At 40.9% G+C, this 19,057-nt stretch overlaps 1 protein-coding gene across 2 annotated transcripts in view; it reads right to left on the bottom strand.

Annotated features, from left to right (window-relative positions):
- hepacamb (hepatic and glial cell adhesion molecule b) overlaps positions 1 to 13,498 on the bottom strand; it is an 83,507-nt gene extending 70,009 nt beyond the window's left edge. The window contains exon 1 of one of the 2 annotated variants that reach the window (XM_043676867.2): positions 13,066 to 13,498. In XM_043676867.2, the coding sequence (XP_043532802.2) occupies positions 13,066 to 13,150 (85 nt within the window). In that variant the 5' untranslated portion in view covers positions 13,151 to 13,498. The remainder of the gene's footprint in view (positions 1 to 13,065) is intronic. The other variant, XM_043676868.2, reaches the window with a different exon arrangement.
- Between the last annotated feature and the right edge of the window lie 5,559 nt (positions 13,499 to 19,057).

Below are 19,057 nucleotides of genomic sequence, written 5' to 3'. Positions count from 1 at the left end.
CTGTCACTCAATATGACTGACCTTGGAACTTTCCAGTTCCAGATGCTTGATTGTCTGAGTTGAAGTTGCAATTGTCACCTGACCCGTGCACCCCTCCCCCCGCCCTGGCAGCCATCTTAACAGTTCATCAATGTATATTTTTTAAATAAATAAGAGCTGTTCCAGAAGCTTCCATACAAACACAGCAAACTTTAAAGTCACGAACATGACGTATCTTTTACTGTCAGACAAACATGTGAAAATAGCAAGCAGAAAAGATTAGCTGCTTCATCGAGTTGCAATCCTCTTTATTTTTATAGATTGTTTTGCTGATCAAGATTTGAAATATTAGCAAAGTAAAATTTCATTCAAGTGCTATGTCAGGTATAGCACAGTCAGTGGCAAAATAGAGATTCCCCAGCTCTAGTCTAACCTTTTAAAAGTACCTCAACTGTACAACAGTGACATTTTTACTTCCCATAGCAACCGTCGCTATTCTTTCTCAAATGTTACAAGTTTAGTGCTGATTAATGAGATCAACTCTTATTCATCTGATGTGGAATTGAGATTGGTTCAACTAATCTCCAGGAACTGCGAGAGAAAGGAATTATTCCCAATTTAATAATGTAGGCAGAACAGAACAGAAAGTTACCCTTTCACTGACAACGTAAGCTTACCCAACTCTGGCCCTTCACAATATTATCATTCTAACTGCTCCAAAATATTAACCCTTCAGAACTTTGACAGCCAGTGGACCCATTCTTCACCACATACTTTAAGTACTGAAGAGGTGAACAAGACGGCAACATTAGGTCTTCAGTGAAACACCAGGCTAAACCAATATTTAACACAAGACACAGAAGTGCAGGAGTTGGGAGGTCAAGTTGCAGCTGTACAAGGCATTGGTTAGGCCACTTGTGGAATACTGCATTCAATTCTTGTCTCCCTGCTATAGGAAAGATGTCGTGAAACTTGAAAGGGTTCAGAAAAGATGTTGCCAAGGTTGGAGGGTTTGAGTAATCGGGAGAGGTTCCAAAGACCAGGGCTATTTTCCCTGAAGCCACGGAGGTTGAGGGCTGACCTTATAGAGGTTTATAAAATCATGACAGGCATAGATAGTGTGAGTCATCAAAGTCTTTTCCCCAGGAGAGTCCAAACCTAAATAGCATAGGTTTAAGGTAAGAAGATAAAGATTTGTAAGGGATCTAAGGGGTAACTTTATCACACAGTTGGTGGTACCTTTATGGAACAAGCTGTTAGAGGAGGTCTTAGGATCATAGAGATGCTCAGCACGGAAACAGACCCTTCAGTCTAACTTGTCCATGCTGACCAGATATCCTAAATTAATCTAGTCCATTTGCCAGAACTTGGCTCATATCTCACGAAGTCCTTCCTATTCATATACTCATCCAGATGCCTTTTAAGTGTTGTAATTATATCAGCATTCACCACTTCCTCTGGCAGTTCATTCGATATACACACCACCCTTTGCATGAAAAAGTTGTTCCTTAGGTGCCTTTTAAATCTTTCTCCTCTGACTTTAAAAGTATGCCCTCTCGTTCTGGACTCCCCCAACCCAGGGAAAAAACCTTGTCTATTTATCCCATCCATGCCCCTCATGATTTCGCAAACCCCTATAAGGTCATCACTCAGTTTCTGATGCTCCAGAGAAAACATCTTCCTCGAAGCTTTGCATATGCTGATGGAAGTCACTTGCAAATTATCCAGTTTTGAAAAAGTAATGATGCCAGATACGGCAATACACAAACTTTTTTTTCTACTCTATTGCTTTTGGGCAGAACAGTGAAATGAAAATTGATTTCATAACAGTGTAAACAGAAACACTTGCACTTTCTTTATCCCTGTTTCCCTCAGCCTCTGGAAAGACATTCACTGATAGAGCAAATTTAAGAGACCTCCATTCACTCAGAGCTCAAAAATGATATAATTCCGTTTCACTGGAGTGTAGGAGTTGAGGGGTGACCTTATACAGATCTACAAAATCATGAGGGAAATAGATAAGGTGAATAGCAAAGAGAGGTGGTGAAGGCTGGTACAATTACAACATTTAAGAGGCATCTAGATGGGTACATGAAAAGGAATAGCTTAGAGGGATATGGGCCAAATGCTAGCAAATGGAGCTGCATTAATTTAGGATATCTGGTCAGCATGGAAGAGTTGGATCGAAGAGTTTGTTTCCATGCTGTACAATTCTATGCCTCTATGATTCTACGACATCATCTTGGGAAAGGAATGAAGTCAGCCTTAGAGTCAACCACTCAAAGGCTTGCTAAACATACAACTGCCATTTAAAATGTTGGTGTTCATTAAAGAATCTGCATATCACTTTGATGTCAAGTACACCAACTAATACACTCTCAGAACAAGGATTTGATTTATGGGAGTAAACATTGTTTACAGACTGATTTCAAGCATTGCTTTAAGGCTACTCACTTTGTTGTTACTGGTTTTTCCCTCTGCAATAACAGTAAAAAATACTTGGAAATGTACATGTTGGTCATACTGGAGGACTGTTCTAAGGTATACAAGACCAGTCTGACCAGTATGTGTCATTCGCAGATTTTACTTATGTTGTGAGAGCAGTGAGAGGGTCTTCAAAGCACTCTCGGAGATGTTCTAGGAACTTAAGTCAAGAGGTCATTAACACTTGAATACTAATTGTTCCAGAAATTGTCTGAGAACTTCACACAGAAAGAATAAGTGCTTCACCACTATCTTATTGGACACCTCATAGGAGTTTCCAGGTGAGGGCAAGGGCTTACCATTTTGTTACAGAATTCCTTAGGAGTGGGAGGAGGACATGAGGCAGAACCATTCAATTGCTTCAAGAGAGAGGACAGAAGGGCAACGAGGTTGGAGTCTGGGTATAGGGGTTTCTTCTCCTTTTAATTTCCTCTACCAGGATGTCTAGAGCAACATCTTGAGGACCTATGCACCCTCTCCCTCAGTCCCTGAGCCCATCCTGCAATGAGCCACTCTGTGTCAACCAAAGCATTTCACAAGTTCATTAGAAGTCAGTGCAAGGAGCCCACATATCTTGCTCCAAATTGCATTTGTTAAAACGCATAAGTACTCAAATTTGATAGCTATTTAGCAGCCCTAGGACATTCAAATTATAATCGTCAGCAATTAGGACCACAGTTTTATGGTCAATCCTGCCTTTCAAATTGGCTATCCTTATTAGCACTGGACCTGAATTCACCTTTTGACCAAACTTATTTAAGAACGTAAGAACTTAAGAAACAGGAACAAGAGTTAGCCATTCAGCTCTTCAAGCCATTCTATAAGATCTTGACTGCTCCAACCCTGGCCTCAATACCTTTTTTTTTGGTGAGCTCAATATAATCAATAATTCCCTGATATTTCAAATACCTACCCTCTTTAAATACTTTCAGTGATTTAGCCTCCATAAGTATCTTGGGTAAAGAATTCCAGAAATTAACCATCCGCTGTGAGAAGAAATTCCTTTGCACATCAGTTTTAAACAAATGTACCCTTATTGTGCAGCTATATCTCCTAGTTCAAGATTCTCCCACAAGTGGGACATCTGAACATCTCCTGAATATCTATCCGTCAAGTCCCCTTTAGAACCTTGTGGAACCTTTAATTGGATCACCCCTTATTCTTCTAAACTCTAACTGAATAAAGACTCAAACTGGTTAACCAATCTTTCTAAGTCAATCCTTCATCTCAGGAATCTGCCCTGTGAATCTTATTAGAACTGCCACTGCTGCCAGGATACCCTTAAATATGGGGACCAAAGTTATACACAGTACTCCTGGTGCAGCCTCACCAATGCCCTGTACAGTTGTAACAAGACTTCCCTATTTTTAAACTTCAATACCCGAGCAATAATTTCAGTAGCCTTCCTAATTTCTTAATGCAGCTACATGCTAATGTTTTGTATTTCATGCACTAGAACACCCAGATCCCTCTGAACTGCACGGTTTTGGAGTCTTTCTCCATTTAAGTAGTCTACATTCTGATTCTTCTGACCAAACTGCATGACCTCATACTTTCCTACATTAAACTCCATCTGACAGGTTTTTGCCCACTGACTCTATCTATCTATAACCCCTCGCAGATTCCTGATGTCCTCAACACAACAAACCCTCCCACCTATTTTTATACCACCAGCAAATGTGGATACAATTTACTATGCCCCTTCCTCTTTTAAAAGGCAACTGGATGGGTATATGAATATGGAGGGATATGGGCCGGGTGTTGGCAAGTGGGACTGGATTGGGTTGGGATATCTGGTCGTCGTGAACGAGTTGGACCGAGGGGTCTGTTTCCGTGCTGTACATCTCTATGACTTTATGACTCTATACCATCCAAGTTATTAATAGAGATGATAAGTAATTCAGGCCCTAGGTCTGATCCTTGAGGCACTCCACTTTTTAATCCTTTTCAATTTGAGAAAGACCCATTAATCTGAGTCTCTGTTTCCATACTAACACAATACCCCCAATATTGTGAGTTACTATTTTGTGCAATTCTATCAACCCCCAATGAATCTTATTGCTCCTTTCTCAATTATTTCTTCTTTTGCAAAAATGTATCCAAAACAGTATATACTAATCCACCTACAGACTAATTAAAATCTTGAAAATGTTTAGCATTATCTCCATCATTTTACTATTTTAATCACCTACGTGATTTAACTTGCCTTTTATTCTTTATCTACTCTTTCTGTTCCCATTCATTTTCTGCCAATCTCTACATCCACTCCATTCAAACCTTACTATTTAATATTATATCTCCTTCATCTAGTTTTGTAATAATCAGTTTGCATTTTTCTATACATGCCATTTGATCACATAAGGATGTTGCCAGGATTGGATTGTTTGCGCTATAGGGAGAAGCTGAATAGACTTGGGCTGTTTTCCTTGAGGTGTCAGAGGCTGAGGGGTGATCTTATAGAGGCTTATAAAATCATGAGGGACATGGATAGGATAAATAGACAAAGTATTTTCCCTGGGATGGGGGAGTCCAGACTAGAGGGCATAGGTTTAGGATGAGAGGGAAAAGATATAAAAGGGACCTAAGGGGCAATTTTTCATGCAGAGGGTGGCACGTGTATGGAAGGAGCTGCCAGAGAAAGTGGTGGAGGCTAGTACAATTGCAACATTTAAAAGGCATCTGGATGGGTATATGAATAGGTAGAGTTGGAGGAATATGGGCCAGGTGCTGGCAAGTGGGAATAGATTAGGTTGCGATATCTGGTTGGCATGGACCGACGGGTCTGTTTCCGTGCTGTACATCTCTATGACTCTATGACACTATACCATCCAAGTCCTTCTTCGCTCTCTTGCAATCCTTTGTTTCGATTTGGCGAACCCTGCAAATTTGGTATAATAACCAAATTTTGAGAACATTCCTCAATTCTTCAGTTCAGCCCCAATAAGAACTCCAATTGAATATCACCCACTACATCCTTGCAGTCAAAGAAACTTATTTTACATCTACAATTTGCAGTCATTGCTCCAAGCACCTTTCTATCCAATTTCTCTAATTCCATATGTCATTATGCAGCATCTTGCTACATTTTTTTAAGAAATCCATATAAGGCACATCCAATGTGTCTTTTTTATCTTTCTTCCATGTCATTTATTAATATAATTCAACAAGATCCTTAAAAATCCATGACTACTGACCCTGTTATGTCATAATTTAATTAAGAATATTAGTACACATCATATATTTCAATAATTTATCAGCAACTGCAATAAGTCTGATTGTCTTATAATATTTTTGTGTCATTTTTTGAAGAGGCACCTCAGCTTTAGACAGTGGAATCCTGATACTTCATTGGACTAGTAGTTCAGAAACCCAGGCTAAGGTTCCAGAGACATTAATATTCAAACCCATCATGGCAGCTTGTGGAGTTTAAATTCAATTTTAAAAAATCTGGTATTGAAAATTGTTCTTCATGACTATGACCATGAAAGCAATAATTGCTGATATTAAAAAAAACTCACTATATGTCCTTTCACAAAGCCAGTCTGACACACAGTGACTCTACACACAGATTGATGTGGTTGACACTTAGTCCTCCGCTGAAATGGCCGAGCAGGACAACTAAGGAGAGGCAACAAATGGATGGGCTGCATGGTGGCTCATTTTCTCCCACAGTCCAAAGATGTGCAGATTAGGTGGACTGGCCATGCTAAATTGCCCCTAACGTCCAGGGATGTGCAGGCTCGGTGGGTTAGCTATGGAAAATGCAGAATTACAGGAACAGCACAGCGGTGTGGGATGCTCTTCGGAGTGTGGACTTGACGAGCTGAATGGCCTGCTTCCATGCTGAAGGGATTCTAAGAAATGCCGGCCATACCAGCAAAACCCACATTTCACGAAACAGTAAAGAAAAGAATAATTGAGACACAATAGAGAAAATGCCTGTGGTGAGATTTTTGGATGCAGGACATTTTTTCTCCGGCAACACTTATTGAAAATAAATGAACTACTTGCAACCAAATAATGAACTGGAACAAGCGAGTTACCTCAAGGTAAATAAAAATTCAAGAGGCATTGGCCGTGATATAATTAGGGTAAGCAGGAATACAAAGATGAAAGAAGTCAAGAACATGAATACTTGAATGGAAAAACACAGTTATAGCAGAATAAAAACAGGTCTTGCTTGCATTATGATTTGGAAAGACTTTAAAGGTAAATGTGAAATTGAGTTGCAGATCAGCATATTCCAATTCATTTATGAAAAGGCCTCCTGAATTTGGGTTTATGGATGAATAGAGAGAGAGAGAGAGAGAGAGATGGGCATAGATTTGTTCAAGTGTTGCCCTTAAAGAGGTGAAACACAAACCAGGGCCAGACAGTGTTGCAGGCCAGTCACTGTGTGGCTTTCTTCTAGATATGAGAAAGCCTACATGGGCCATGCAGAGAGTGGCTCTCAATGTTGCCTGTCCTGCAGAGTCAAAGTAGTTTGCATTTTGCTGCAAAACGCTTGTTGGTGCAGGATAGAACAGGAGTTATGCTATACATTTTATTTCTAATTTCAGAGTTGAATATTACAAACATACACCTTCTAAACTGAAAAGAAAGCATCCTTTCTATTCTTTATAAGGCTCAAATTACAATTAACAGTCTGCGATAATGCTGCGCAACAACATACTTTCTACTGGTGCAAATTTACTTGTTACAAAAATATGAAAATACTTAGCCGTAATTCTTTTATTTCCTTCGTAATGTGTCTTGTGGTCTTTAAAAAATAACTATCAGGACTCTCTGATGTAGCATCCTTTCAAAATAAAAGTGAAATATTGCAGATGCTGGAGATCTGAAATAAAAACAAAGTGCTGGAGAAACTCAGCACATCACCTGTGGAGAAACAAACAAAGTTAACGTTTCAAATCTAATGACTCTACTTCAGAACCAAAGTTTGGTTTCGAAGAAGAGTCATTCGACTCAATCATTAGCTTTCCACCGATGCAGCCAGACCTGCTGAGTTTCTCTGCACTTTCTGCTTTAATTAGCATTCATTTCTGTTGGGGAATAATCTCCTCTACATTCACCTCTCAAGATTCTTTGATATCAATATTTACCTACATAAAACCATATGTCCATCTGACATCTAGTTGCTAACTTCCTAATATATACCTGTTTCCTTAACGTTTTAATGGCACCATCCTTGCCTTGACTGTTCACTTTCTACAATCATGCTATGGAGAGTCATTTTATTTCTCTAGACAAGTTTTCGTAATTTTCTTTCTGATTGCTTCATTTCTACTTTACCTATTGCTGATGTAACATTCCATTCACTACTTATTTCATTTAATTGCAAAAGTACCCTTTATATCTAAATAGACACAGTCTTTTCCCTGGGGTGGGGGAGTCCAGAACTAGAGGGCATAGGTTTAGGGTGAGAGGAGAAAGATATAAAAGAGACCTAAGGGGCAAACTTTTCACACAGGTACGTATATGGAATGAGCTGCCAGAGGAAGTGGTGGAGGCTGGTACAATTGCAACGTTTAAAAGGCATTTGGATGGATATATGAATAGGAAGGGTTTGGAGGGATATGGGTTGGGTGCTGGCAGGTGGGACGAGATTGGGTTGGGGTACCTGGTCGGCATGGACGGGTTGGACCGAAGGGTCTGTTTCCATGCTGTACATCTCTATGACTCTACTCTTGATATGGAGTTTGCATGTCCCTTTCTAATCCTAGATCTTGACCCTAATTTGCATTTGATCACTGTTCCCCAGATATTCTCCAAATTCAGGTCACCTACTTATACTGACTCAATACTAAGATCAAGGTCAAGTAATATTTCCTTCCTCACTGAATAACAATACTTCCTGAGAAAGCAATTTCGAATTAACAAAATAATCTCCTCTTTTTGTCAACAAAAGTAGTAGCACTTATTCAACATACTTTTGAATTAAAATCTCCCGTAATTCCTTCTCTTGCTAATACACACCTTCCTGATCGAGGACAAACTTTTTTGACCAATCTCCTTTTCAATTTCAGTCTAAACAATTTCTGGCAACATCTGTGGACAGAACGCAGAAGGAACATTTGTGTTCCCTTCTTCGGAATTGATTGTAGCTGGGAAATGTTGGTTCATATATTAAAGAAAGGGAAGGGGAAGGAGTAAATGATAGGTGGAGATGGAGACCAGAGAGAGATATACAATTGGGCAGACAAACGAATGGGTGAAGATCAGCCTGAGAGAATGAAGAGCTGCTAATGGGAACAATTAGTGGCTGACAATGGGCTTTGTTTGAAGTAGCAGCTCATGTGATGACAAGCACAGCAGGTCAGGCAACATCTGAGGAGCAGGAGAATCGCCGTTTTGGGCAAAAATCCTTCATCAGGCATGAGGCTGTGAGCCAAGGGGGTGGTGAGATAAATGGGAGGGGGGAGGGCCCAGGGGGAAGGTAGCTGAGAGTGTGATCCGCTCCACCCTCCTCTCCAACCAGGGTCTAGGAAGTGATTTACTCATCTCAGAAGTCACAGCTTTTGATTTGCTTTTCTAGCCACAGTATTTGTTTAACTAGTCCATTTAAGTTTGCAGGATACTGACACTGAGGAACTCAACAATGATGATGCTGATAAACATCAAAGGGAGATGGTCATTGTCTGTGTGTCGTGAGTATTACTTGCTACTTCCTGATAAAGGGCATATGCCTGAAACTGCTCCTCGGGTGCTGCCTGACCGGCTGTGTTTTTCCAGAACCACATCTTTTGACTCTGATCTCCAGTCCTCACTTTCTCCTCCTTGTTACTTATCAGCTCCTGCTTGAATGTAGTCCAGATATGGTCCAACACTGGAGAGGTTACCTTTATTTCATTGGCTTTAATTTTACCTGGATTAAGTACTAAATTGCTGGAAATGTCACTCAATTCCAAATCAAGTAGATAAGTAACTATCTATTCACCTATAAAGTTTCACACTATCACTATGTTGCAGCACATTACTCTTTCTCTTCCTTGTAAAATCATCTTCTGCATGGTACTATCCCCTCCCACTCTAATTATGGAGTGCCACCTTATTCCGGCAACCCATTCAATGCTCAAATATTATCAACATTATATTGTTTTCCATGGATGGGCTCTTTGACATTAAGTAAATACACTCAGTGACACTTCCGGTAAGAGTGTTTAACTGAGAAGGCCTCTTACACCCAAGTAAAATTTCCAAAAATGTGTTCCAACTGTCCTGCTATTGTAAACTTGCGAAACTATACCTTACCCCCTACACAAAACCAAATACAACATTCTTAATCTAACTAATATTGTATGTGGGTCTGAAAGGGTTAATAGTGAGGTCAGAGGTAAGCACCACCCACTGTGCTGATCTCATATGAACTTGTGGATGAAAACAGCTTAAGTTCTCAAAAGAATGAGACTTAAAACAGGATCCTCCTCAGTCTCTGTAAAACTGCTCTCATACCAATATAACCTGTAATTATATGCTCACAGAAAATAAGCTATATGTTGTTAACTACAACTGACTCTTCTAGTTAGACCAGGTTGTCCTCTACCATTGTAAATGAAGCAAATCCTGTCATTTCCTACACCTATGGAGAGTGGTTGCAGTGACCTTTACCATGAGCAGTAGCTCATACAGTGTAGTGAGTTGGCATGCCCATAAAACAATTATGTGCATGACAATTTTAAGGTTCAGCATCCTTAAAGAGGAAGCTTAACCGTCAATTGAAATAATTTAAATAGAGTCATAGAAATACACAGCACAGAAACAGACCCTTTGGTCCAACCAAATATCCTAAATAAATCAAGTTCCATTTGCCAGCATTTGACCCATATCCTTCTCAACCATTCCTTTGCATATATTAATATCTTTTAAATATAATAACTGTACCAGCCTCCACCACTTCCTCTAGCAGTTCATTCCATACATGCACCACCCTCTGTGTGAAGAAGTTGTCCCTTAGTTCTCTTTTAAATCTTTCCTCTCTCATGTTAAACCTATGCCCTCTAATTTTGGACTCCCCTACCCTGGGGAAAAGACCTTGATATTTACCTTTTCCATGCTCAAAATGATTTTTTAAACCTCTATAAGGTCACTCCTCAGCTTCTGACATTCCAGAGAAAATAGCCCCAGTCTATTCAACCTCTCCCTATTGCTCAAACCCTCCTAACCAGCAACATCCTTGTAAACCTATTCTGAACCCTTTCAAGTTTCCCAACTTCCTTCCTATACCAGGGAGACCAGATTTGCAAACAATATTCCACAAGATGGCCTAACCAATCTCCTTTTCCAGCCAGAACATGACCTCCCAGTTCCTGTACTCAATGCATTGACCAAAAAGGCAAGTGTTACAAATGCCTTCTTTACACTGTCTACCTGTGACTCCACTTTCATGGAACTATGAATCTGCACTGCCAAGATTTCTTTGTTTGGCAACACTCCCCAGCCTTTACCATTAAGTGTATAAATCCTGCCCTGATTTGCTAATGTAACCTGCCTTCCACTTGTATATGGTAACACCATTCCATTCCCCTAATTAGAGCAGAAAATGCTAGACAAATTCAAATTGTCATTGTAATGGCCAATAGCATATTTCCTGGCACACCATTATCTGCCAAAAATCATTTGTACATCACAGTTCTGCCCATGTACTGACAGATGTTTATTGACAAAATGACCAAGAGAATAATTTTTCACCATGCATTTAGTTCTCCACTGACTTACCAACTATCTCACCATTTTTAATTTCAAACAACAGTCAGACAAGGAAGTACTTTTGAATTCACACTCTGTGAACTCTGGTGGGAAGAAAATTGTGCCTGTGAGAAACAAGCTGCTCTGCACCTATTTCATACTGCTGACAGTGATTAATTTCAACCTTATTCCATTACCATCTTTCAGCTTCACCAGTACCACCTGTACAATGCCATCTGTACCACCTTCACTGTCCCTGATGCACAACAGGAAATGTTTCAAAATTAGTGATTTTTCTGGAAGTCATATTCTGGAAGTTACAACAATGAAATTTACAAGGGAATTCATGAACTATTGAAAAGGTTATGAACAGTCACAGAAATTCAGTTCAATTTCAGTTATAACATACTTGTTGCCACAGGTTAATTTCACTGATGCAAAACATTACTAGAGGGGATTTGGACAATAACTTTTACCTGATATGATACTGAGCTAAGGGCCATAAGAGGATCCCATATCTGACGAACAATCAATACTTCATTAGTTGATCTCACCTGTTTGGATATTACAAGTGACCTCAGAACCCCTGAGTAAAGGAAGGAATAAAACAGATAGAGTTTCTGATCCTAACTATTCACTAATCCTGACTGAAAAGTACCTCTTATTGTCTACTTGGATGTTAGTGAGAATGACTTGGACTGTCGTTGTCATCACCCCTTGATTGAACAGCAAATGGGTTCTCACTATCAGGCTTAATGTGAACAAAAACCATGGAACGTCCATTCGTCTCACAGCCAAAACAGGTTGAATGTCAGCATGTAAATCCTTCCAGGATGCCTGGTGACAAGTCAAAAGAGCTAGAGAGTCTCCTAGTCAGTCATCCTGCAGAGGACACTGGCAATACATTGCAGAGCATGGAGTAATCCAATGCAACTTCACGACCTGAGTCTTGAAAAGGAGAATGGGAGAAAAATCAGGCAGACAGATATGAATACTAGTCACTTTAGCATGGTACAAAAGGCTGGCTCCAAGGAATGTGTCCGCAACTTTATCAAAAGCAAAAAGGAGAAAATCTCAAAGAAAGTAAAAGGTATGCAGTAAGTGTGATGAGAAAAATTATTACTCCAATTGGCGTTTAACTAGACATTGAGCATCTAATTCTACAAAGTCATGAGTCTGAGCACCACATGATGCCTGGTTTGGGAGTGCAATCAATATAAGTCCTAGTTTAGATTGCCCTAAAGCTTCCTCCAGTCCAAAAGTGACTATAGGCTTTATACATAGCAAAAATCGTCGAACACACAGAAAAAGTATGATAAAATAATGTATTTAATAAATGTAGACATGTTATCTTCAATGGACATTGATGTTAAAAGGGTTAAAGAGTAAACAAGTGCATAGCAAATGCCCACACAAAAATGCATGACTCTTTGCCTCTGCAAACTAATTATGCTCTTTGAATATGACAGCCTGTATCAGCTTGAATTGAGGCAAGCACAAAAGTTTACACCATCACTGTACAACGATGGCTTTCTATAAGTCTCCCTCAGGAATCCATGCACAAAATATGTCATGGAGTGTGACATGCTATAGAGTGGGTGATTGACATGATTTCCATCTGAGAGAGACGGGGCATAAACAATGCTTGTTTCACAGGATGACCTGGTGGCTTCTGTGCTTAACAAACAAAAACTTGAACTGTTATTCTTTCTCAGAAAAAAATTCTTTTTCCATAACTATTTAGATCAATTTTCTGAGGTTGTATCTGTTCTGACATAATGACAAGTCTGAGCAACTTTAACAAGAGACCAGCAAATGCACCGATAAAACTCTACGGTAGGTGCAGAGACAGACCAAAGCTCAGGAATATGTTAATTCGCCATATTTTAAATAAATAGAATAAAACAGACATCCTACCTGGCAGTGCCAGCAAAAAGCAGAAAATGTTGAAGAATTGCAGTGTAGTGAAACCTCTTGAGAATACTTCCCTTCCTGCCTTCATTTTGGGACTAACACTGGCTCCTGGCTGATGATGATTCGCATGATTTGTTTAATCAGGGCACGTCCTCAGTACCACTAGGAGTTTTCGACAGACCTCAGCTTTGCCAAGCCCCTGAATAGAAGAGCAGTGTTCTCTAATTTATTACCAAGCCATCAGTACTAAGAACTCATGCCAACTCCAAAATGAAAGGACGGAGGAACATAAAGCTGGAGATCTTGTCCTTACAGTTTACAAAAAAAAAAGAAACCTCTTGAGAAAACTTGGGAACTGATTTTTAAACTCAAAATCATTTCTGGGCACTGCTGGTGTCAGTTCCTATGAATTATCTGACATGGATATTAACTCTTCATACTCTCAACTTCCAATTCTTGAGTTTCCGCAAGGTAACAGCTTTCCTTTTTAAAACTAAATACCACACAGAACATTAGTTTTCCACCCTTGCAATTTTAATCTGCCACATTGCAACTTGTCTTGATGCTGGAGGATAAAGCCAGTCCCTCCCACTGACCGCTCTGTGACCACTGCCAACATGTCTGCGACATTCCCACATCAGAATCGGATGATTTTTCTTGTAGGTCACACTCCTCCCCACGAAAATTTCTTGTGAGTCTTTTTGCCTTTCGCCCCGTCTGTCAAAGACAAACTAAAAAGGGGGAAGAGGAAATGTGAAATTGTTCTGGCCTATCACTTAAAATAAAAACTGTAATCATTCTGCCAGCTTGCGATCAATGCTGCTCATTTGCCTATAAGGGCCACTTTAGCAACTGATTGTCAACTTATATGTGACAATTTGACTGATACATCATAATTCCATGATGGTCTCATACATCCTGCCAATTTCACTTCTGGTCATATACCATATCTGCAAATCATAAACACCTGTTAATTAACTACTCACCTGAGACCAGGACATGCTTTCTCTTTACCATTACATGTTTTTAGGTTCCCCATTTTCCCCCCAGAATCCTACCTCCTCTTTTATAAGTGATCTAAGCGCTAGCCTATCCCTCTTCCTCACATAAGCTTGTTCTGCAAATGTTGACGGAGGTGGGTTCCATAGCTAGGTTGATGGATTTTTGAGAACAGCTTTGCTCGGATCTTGTGCTCAATAGAGAAGAGGAGACAGTCACCTCTGACAGCATGGAGGATTGCTCAACTTGTCTGTCACTCCAGTGCTATATTGTACCTATATAATCCCATTTCCTACAGCTTGGCTGATGAAAGGTTGCTGACTTTTAATCAATAAGATGGCAGAAAGTCTGAAGACAACCCTGGGCAGCTCATAACCTAGGAAGTCCAGCTTTGCACACTGTACTATCACCATCATGAGGAGGCAATGGCCTCTTGGAATTATTGCTGGACTGTTAATCCAACGAGCCAGTTAATGTTTTGGGGACCCGGGTTTGAATCCTGCCGCAGTAGATGGTGGAGTTTGAATTCAATAAAAATCCAGAATTGAGAGTCTAATGATGATCTTGAAATGATTGTTGGAAAAACCCATTTGGTTCACTACTGTCCTTTCGGAAGGAAGTTACTGTTGTTATCTGATCTAGCCTACATGTGATTCCAGACTCACAGCAATGTAGTTGCATCCCTCTGGGCAATTAGGGATGGGAAATAAATGTTGGCCTGGCCAATAATGCCCTTGTCCCATGCATGAATAAAAAAAAAGGATGAAATCAGTCTGGGTCACTTGGCTGCCAGAACAGGGCACTGATGGAATGGCAGACATGGGAGAAGGAATTTTATATTCTTCCTAAAGATATTTGGCTCCTACTCCATAGGATCACTGTCACCTTGTTTGGTAGCACCTTAGCAATCTTAGTTGTCTCTTTATCATTCTCTTCTTGGTGTTCCTCCATTGGCTCACCAGGTTGCATCTTTTGGGGATTCGAAAGGAAAAAAATGGCACAAGCATTTGGTTATTAAGTTTAGGGCCAGAATTAAGAGATGTATGTCACAGCATGTGTGGCGTGTAGGATGGAAGGGGCTGTGGAATGAGAAGTATGAGCATTGGGAAGAATAAGAACAAGCATTGAGGCCAAAATACCATCGATTTCAACTGATTCAACATACCCCAGTCTCAGAAATGACCGTACAAAATGGACCACCACCATCTTCCCCAATGGAATTTACAGCATGTTCTTGGTTGGCTTCTGCTGTTTCTGGATGTGCCAATCTTGCAACAGAGTGAGGAAAGGGTGTCACTGAGCATTGTACAATACGGATAATCATGGCGGACTTGTTGGCAGTAAATGCAGGCTATGAGATGTAGGTGTGAAACTTTTATCTGTTCTCTGTGTCTTAGAGTTTTGTCATATATGAACGTTAGATGTGAGTCTTTTTTTAAAATTCACTCATGGGACATGGGCATTGCTGGTTGGACCAGCATTTATTGTCTATCCCTAGTGTGAGACTGTCTTATTTACAGAAGTTGGTAGTAAATGGGTGTGGGGTGAATTGACCAGTGGCTCAGGATAGATGGGAGGTACAATCACTGATATTGATCACTTGAGTATGAGGTTGTTGACCAACTTCTTGTTGCATCCAGCCGCTCAATCTAGATTCCTAGCATTGATCTCCATGACCATTTGCTCCTAATCCCTTTAAGCCATGTGTCTGGAGAGCCTCCTCCCACATGCCCTTGCAATCTCCTGCATCAAGACCTCCAGTGTGGCGTCTTGGAGCCTCTTTTATTCAATGTCGTGTCCTTCCTTCTTGATTATGCCACAGTCATTTCCTGCATGAATCCCAACAGCAATGCATATCACTGTTAAAAGATGCAGTCAGTGATGAATCCCATCTCTATCATTAAGAATTAGAATCCCTACAGTGTAGAAACAGGCCATTTGGCCCTCTGAAGAGTAACCCACCCAGACTCATTCCCCTACCCTATTACTCTACATTTACCCCGATTAATGCACCTAACCTACACATCCCTGAGCACTATGGGCAATTTAGCATGGGCAATTCACCAAACCTGCACGTCTTTGGACTGTGAAGGAAACTGGAGCACCCGGAGGAAACCCATGCAGACATGGGGAGAATGTGCAAATCCCACACAGTCACCAGAGGGTGGAATTGAACCTGGGTCCCTGGCAGGAGTGCTCATCACTGAGCTATCATGCTGTCTGAGCATCTCTTCTATGATCATTGTTAATTATCTTTGTTAAATTAGGCAGGGGACTAATTCAGAGTAACATCAACAGCATACATTCAAATCCTGTTCTGACTGAAGAATTTTGGACGTGGTCTTAATGCTATCCCAGATAGTGAAAGGCAATGTCAAACCACCTCTGATATCCAGGCTTGGGCCAATAAGTGGTAAGTAACATGTGTGCTACACAAGTGCTTGGCAAAAAACATTTCCAACAAGAAAGATTCTAACCATAGCCCCTTGACATTCCAATACCATCACCACATTCCCCACAATTAATATCCCAGATGGTTACCATTGACATTCCTCTGTCACTAAGGTGTAAAAGACCTATGCCATGATAATTGAGTAGGAGAAAGTGAGGACCGCAGATTGTGGAGATCAGAGTCGAGAGTGTGGTATTGGATAAGCTTCATCAGGGCTTATGCCCGAAACATTGATTCTCCTGCTCCTCGGATGCTGCCTGACCTGCTGTGATTTTCCAGCACCACAATCCCGACCATGCTAATTTACTCATGCAACACAACCATGCAACTTATACTCCCACTCCTCCCAGATGGGATCTGTGCATAAGTATCAATGGTCTTTGCAAATCTGTGCCTGAAGCACATCTAAGGTGATGGTTGCTCCTCCATTTTATTCTACTTTAGAAGGTAATACAAAACTGGTTGATGCAAATCGAGATGACATGAGATTGTTTTAAAAAATCCACAAAATTATGGTGTATGTTCTGGTGCATGTACTGACTCCCTCAGTAGCTGCAATTAAATTGGAGGAAATCTGCTGACTGCTTCGCTGCCTTGCACAGATGACTTTGCTTGTTGTCTCTCTCTAGCTCTGGACCTACAGACCACGGCCTCCGGGTGTGTTGAGCACAGGTACATGGCCAATCTCCTTGGCCTGAGCAAATGGAAGCATTTGGGACCCTGGCAGAAGGATGTTGGTACGATACATCACCATCTGTCAGTCACCCCACCTTCATTTTGGTGTACAATGGACTTCCTCACTAATTTAGAGGACGGTGCTCCCAGAGATATGTCAAAGTCCCTCAGCCTCCTCTCATCTTGCCAGTGATTGAAAGTATTCACAGCTGGAAAGCTGGTTTAAAGTCCCGAGATACTGAATGTTTTGCTGTGCCTGGCTTTCCACTTCCCTGTCCATGGAAGCAGCCATGCTGGAACAATAACATCAGAGCTGAACTCAGTAGCTCATCATCTGTTATAGGCCCTGCACAGGCCTAAACTCCAGCTGTCCTCAGAGACCTCAGTTGTTTCTTCTTCCTCTAACTGTGAGCCTCTGTCAGTGCTGTGTTCACCAGAAAGTGACACTAAGCACTCTCTTGAGGTGACTGTCTCAGTGCTGGCTATTTAGGCAACTCTGTCAGACTCCACTTCTTCCACACGTGGGGAGACATCTGACTGAACTTCTCCTCCCAGGTTGTGCAGGGTGCAGCAACCAATCACTACTCTAGTGACCCTGTCCAACAACTACTGAAATGTTCCTCTTGCAAGGTCCAGGCAATGAAGGTGACTCCAGAAGATCAATTGTCAGTTTAATGATGGTGCTAGTGGAAGCATGCAGCATTGTAATACTCTTTGCTGTCACTTCAAGGGTTTTGCACTGTGGTCATTAGCCATGAGTAATCCCTGGAAGTGTTGGGTGGGGATGAATACAAGAAACCTGTGGGTTATATAGAATGTAGGGCCTTGAAGGAGTCACCTCCTTTGACTCTTGATCCTATGACTATCTCCCTGGATATTCCTGCTCTTCTCCTTTATCTTAGTCCAGTTGAGCCCTCCATTCCCAGTTTCAACCATTTACCCACCTCCATCATTCAGTACAATTACTCTTTCTCCTTCCCTTGCACACCAACTAACTCCATTGTATTCCCTGCCCTCAATAGCCAGCTCTCACCATCCATTGTCCTCATTCCCACAACGACTGTTTTTCTCCCTTCTATCTTCAGTATAGAAGGCGCACATGCGCTTATGGTCACAAATGGGTTAGATAGGGAGGGAGTAAAATCCTTTCTTGTTCAGGAATCTGGCTGGATGATGCCATGGAGTTCTGAGCACCATGTGTGAGCAGTCGATGACCCCTTTGACTTGAGGGAATTCACCTGTGAGATGCCATAAAAGTTGAGGCTTGAAAGGAACTGGTTGTGAGGAAATTCAATGCTGCTGACATCCTCAGGTCCACAGACATAGTACAGCCTCCTAAACTCACTGACTGTCTGCAGAAAGTGGCAAATGATTTAAACTGTCTCTGGGAAAGGTGATATCTGTGCCACACAAACTGCCAGACCTTCATGGACATCTTTCGCCAAGATCAATGGCAAGTTTTGCCACTAACCACTAAAGCTGGATCCACAACGTTTTTGCAACTGTGTAGCAGAACTCAAATGTCACCCATCTTTATTTCCTGTCTTTGCCACAAAAACTAATTACAAATGCACAGCAACTGACAATTGTTCTTGTTGAGGCTTAACCCATTGAATATAACAAGCCTCCAACAAAATAAGGGACAGAATCTAATCCTAGAAGAGGTTTGTTGTAACAAGGATTCACTGTGTTGTTTTGTATGTTATGTAAAGTTGAATGGTGCAGAGCACAAAAGCAGTGGAACTGAAGCTTATTGAGGTCAAGAGCTCAGGGCACCAAAACACTACCTGACAAACTGAAAGACTGAATTGTTGCCTGAAGATCTTTTACTGAAATGAAAGGCTTTAATATTAAAATACTCTTTTAGCC

This window comes from Chiloscyllium plagiosum, unplaced genomic scaffold (assembly GCF_037043375.1).
Source record: "Chiloscyllium plagiosum isolate Xiang-an unplaced genomic scaffold, Cpla_swu_hap1 HiC_scaffold_29, whole genome shotgun sequence".
Lineage (NCBI taxonomy): Eukaryota > Metazoa > Chordata > Chondrichthyes > Orectolobiformes > Hemiscylliidae > Chiloscyllium > Chiloscyllium plagiosum.
The sequence above is the reverse complement of the archived record's forward strand: the minus strand, read 5'-3'. Positions and strand labels throughout refer to the sequence as shown.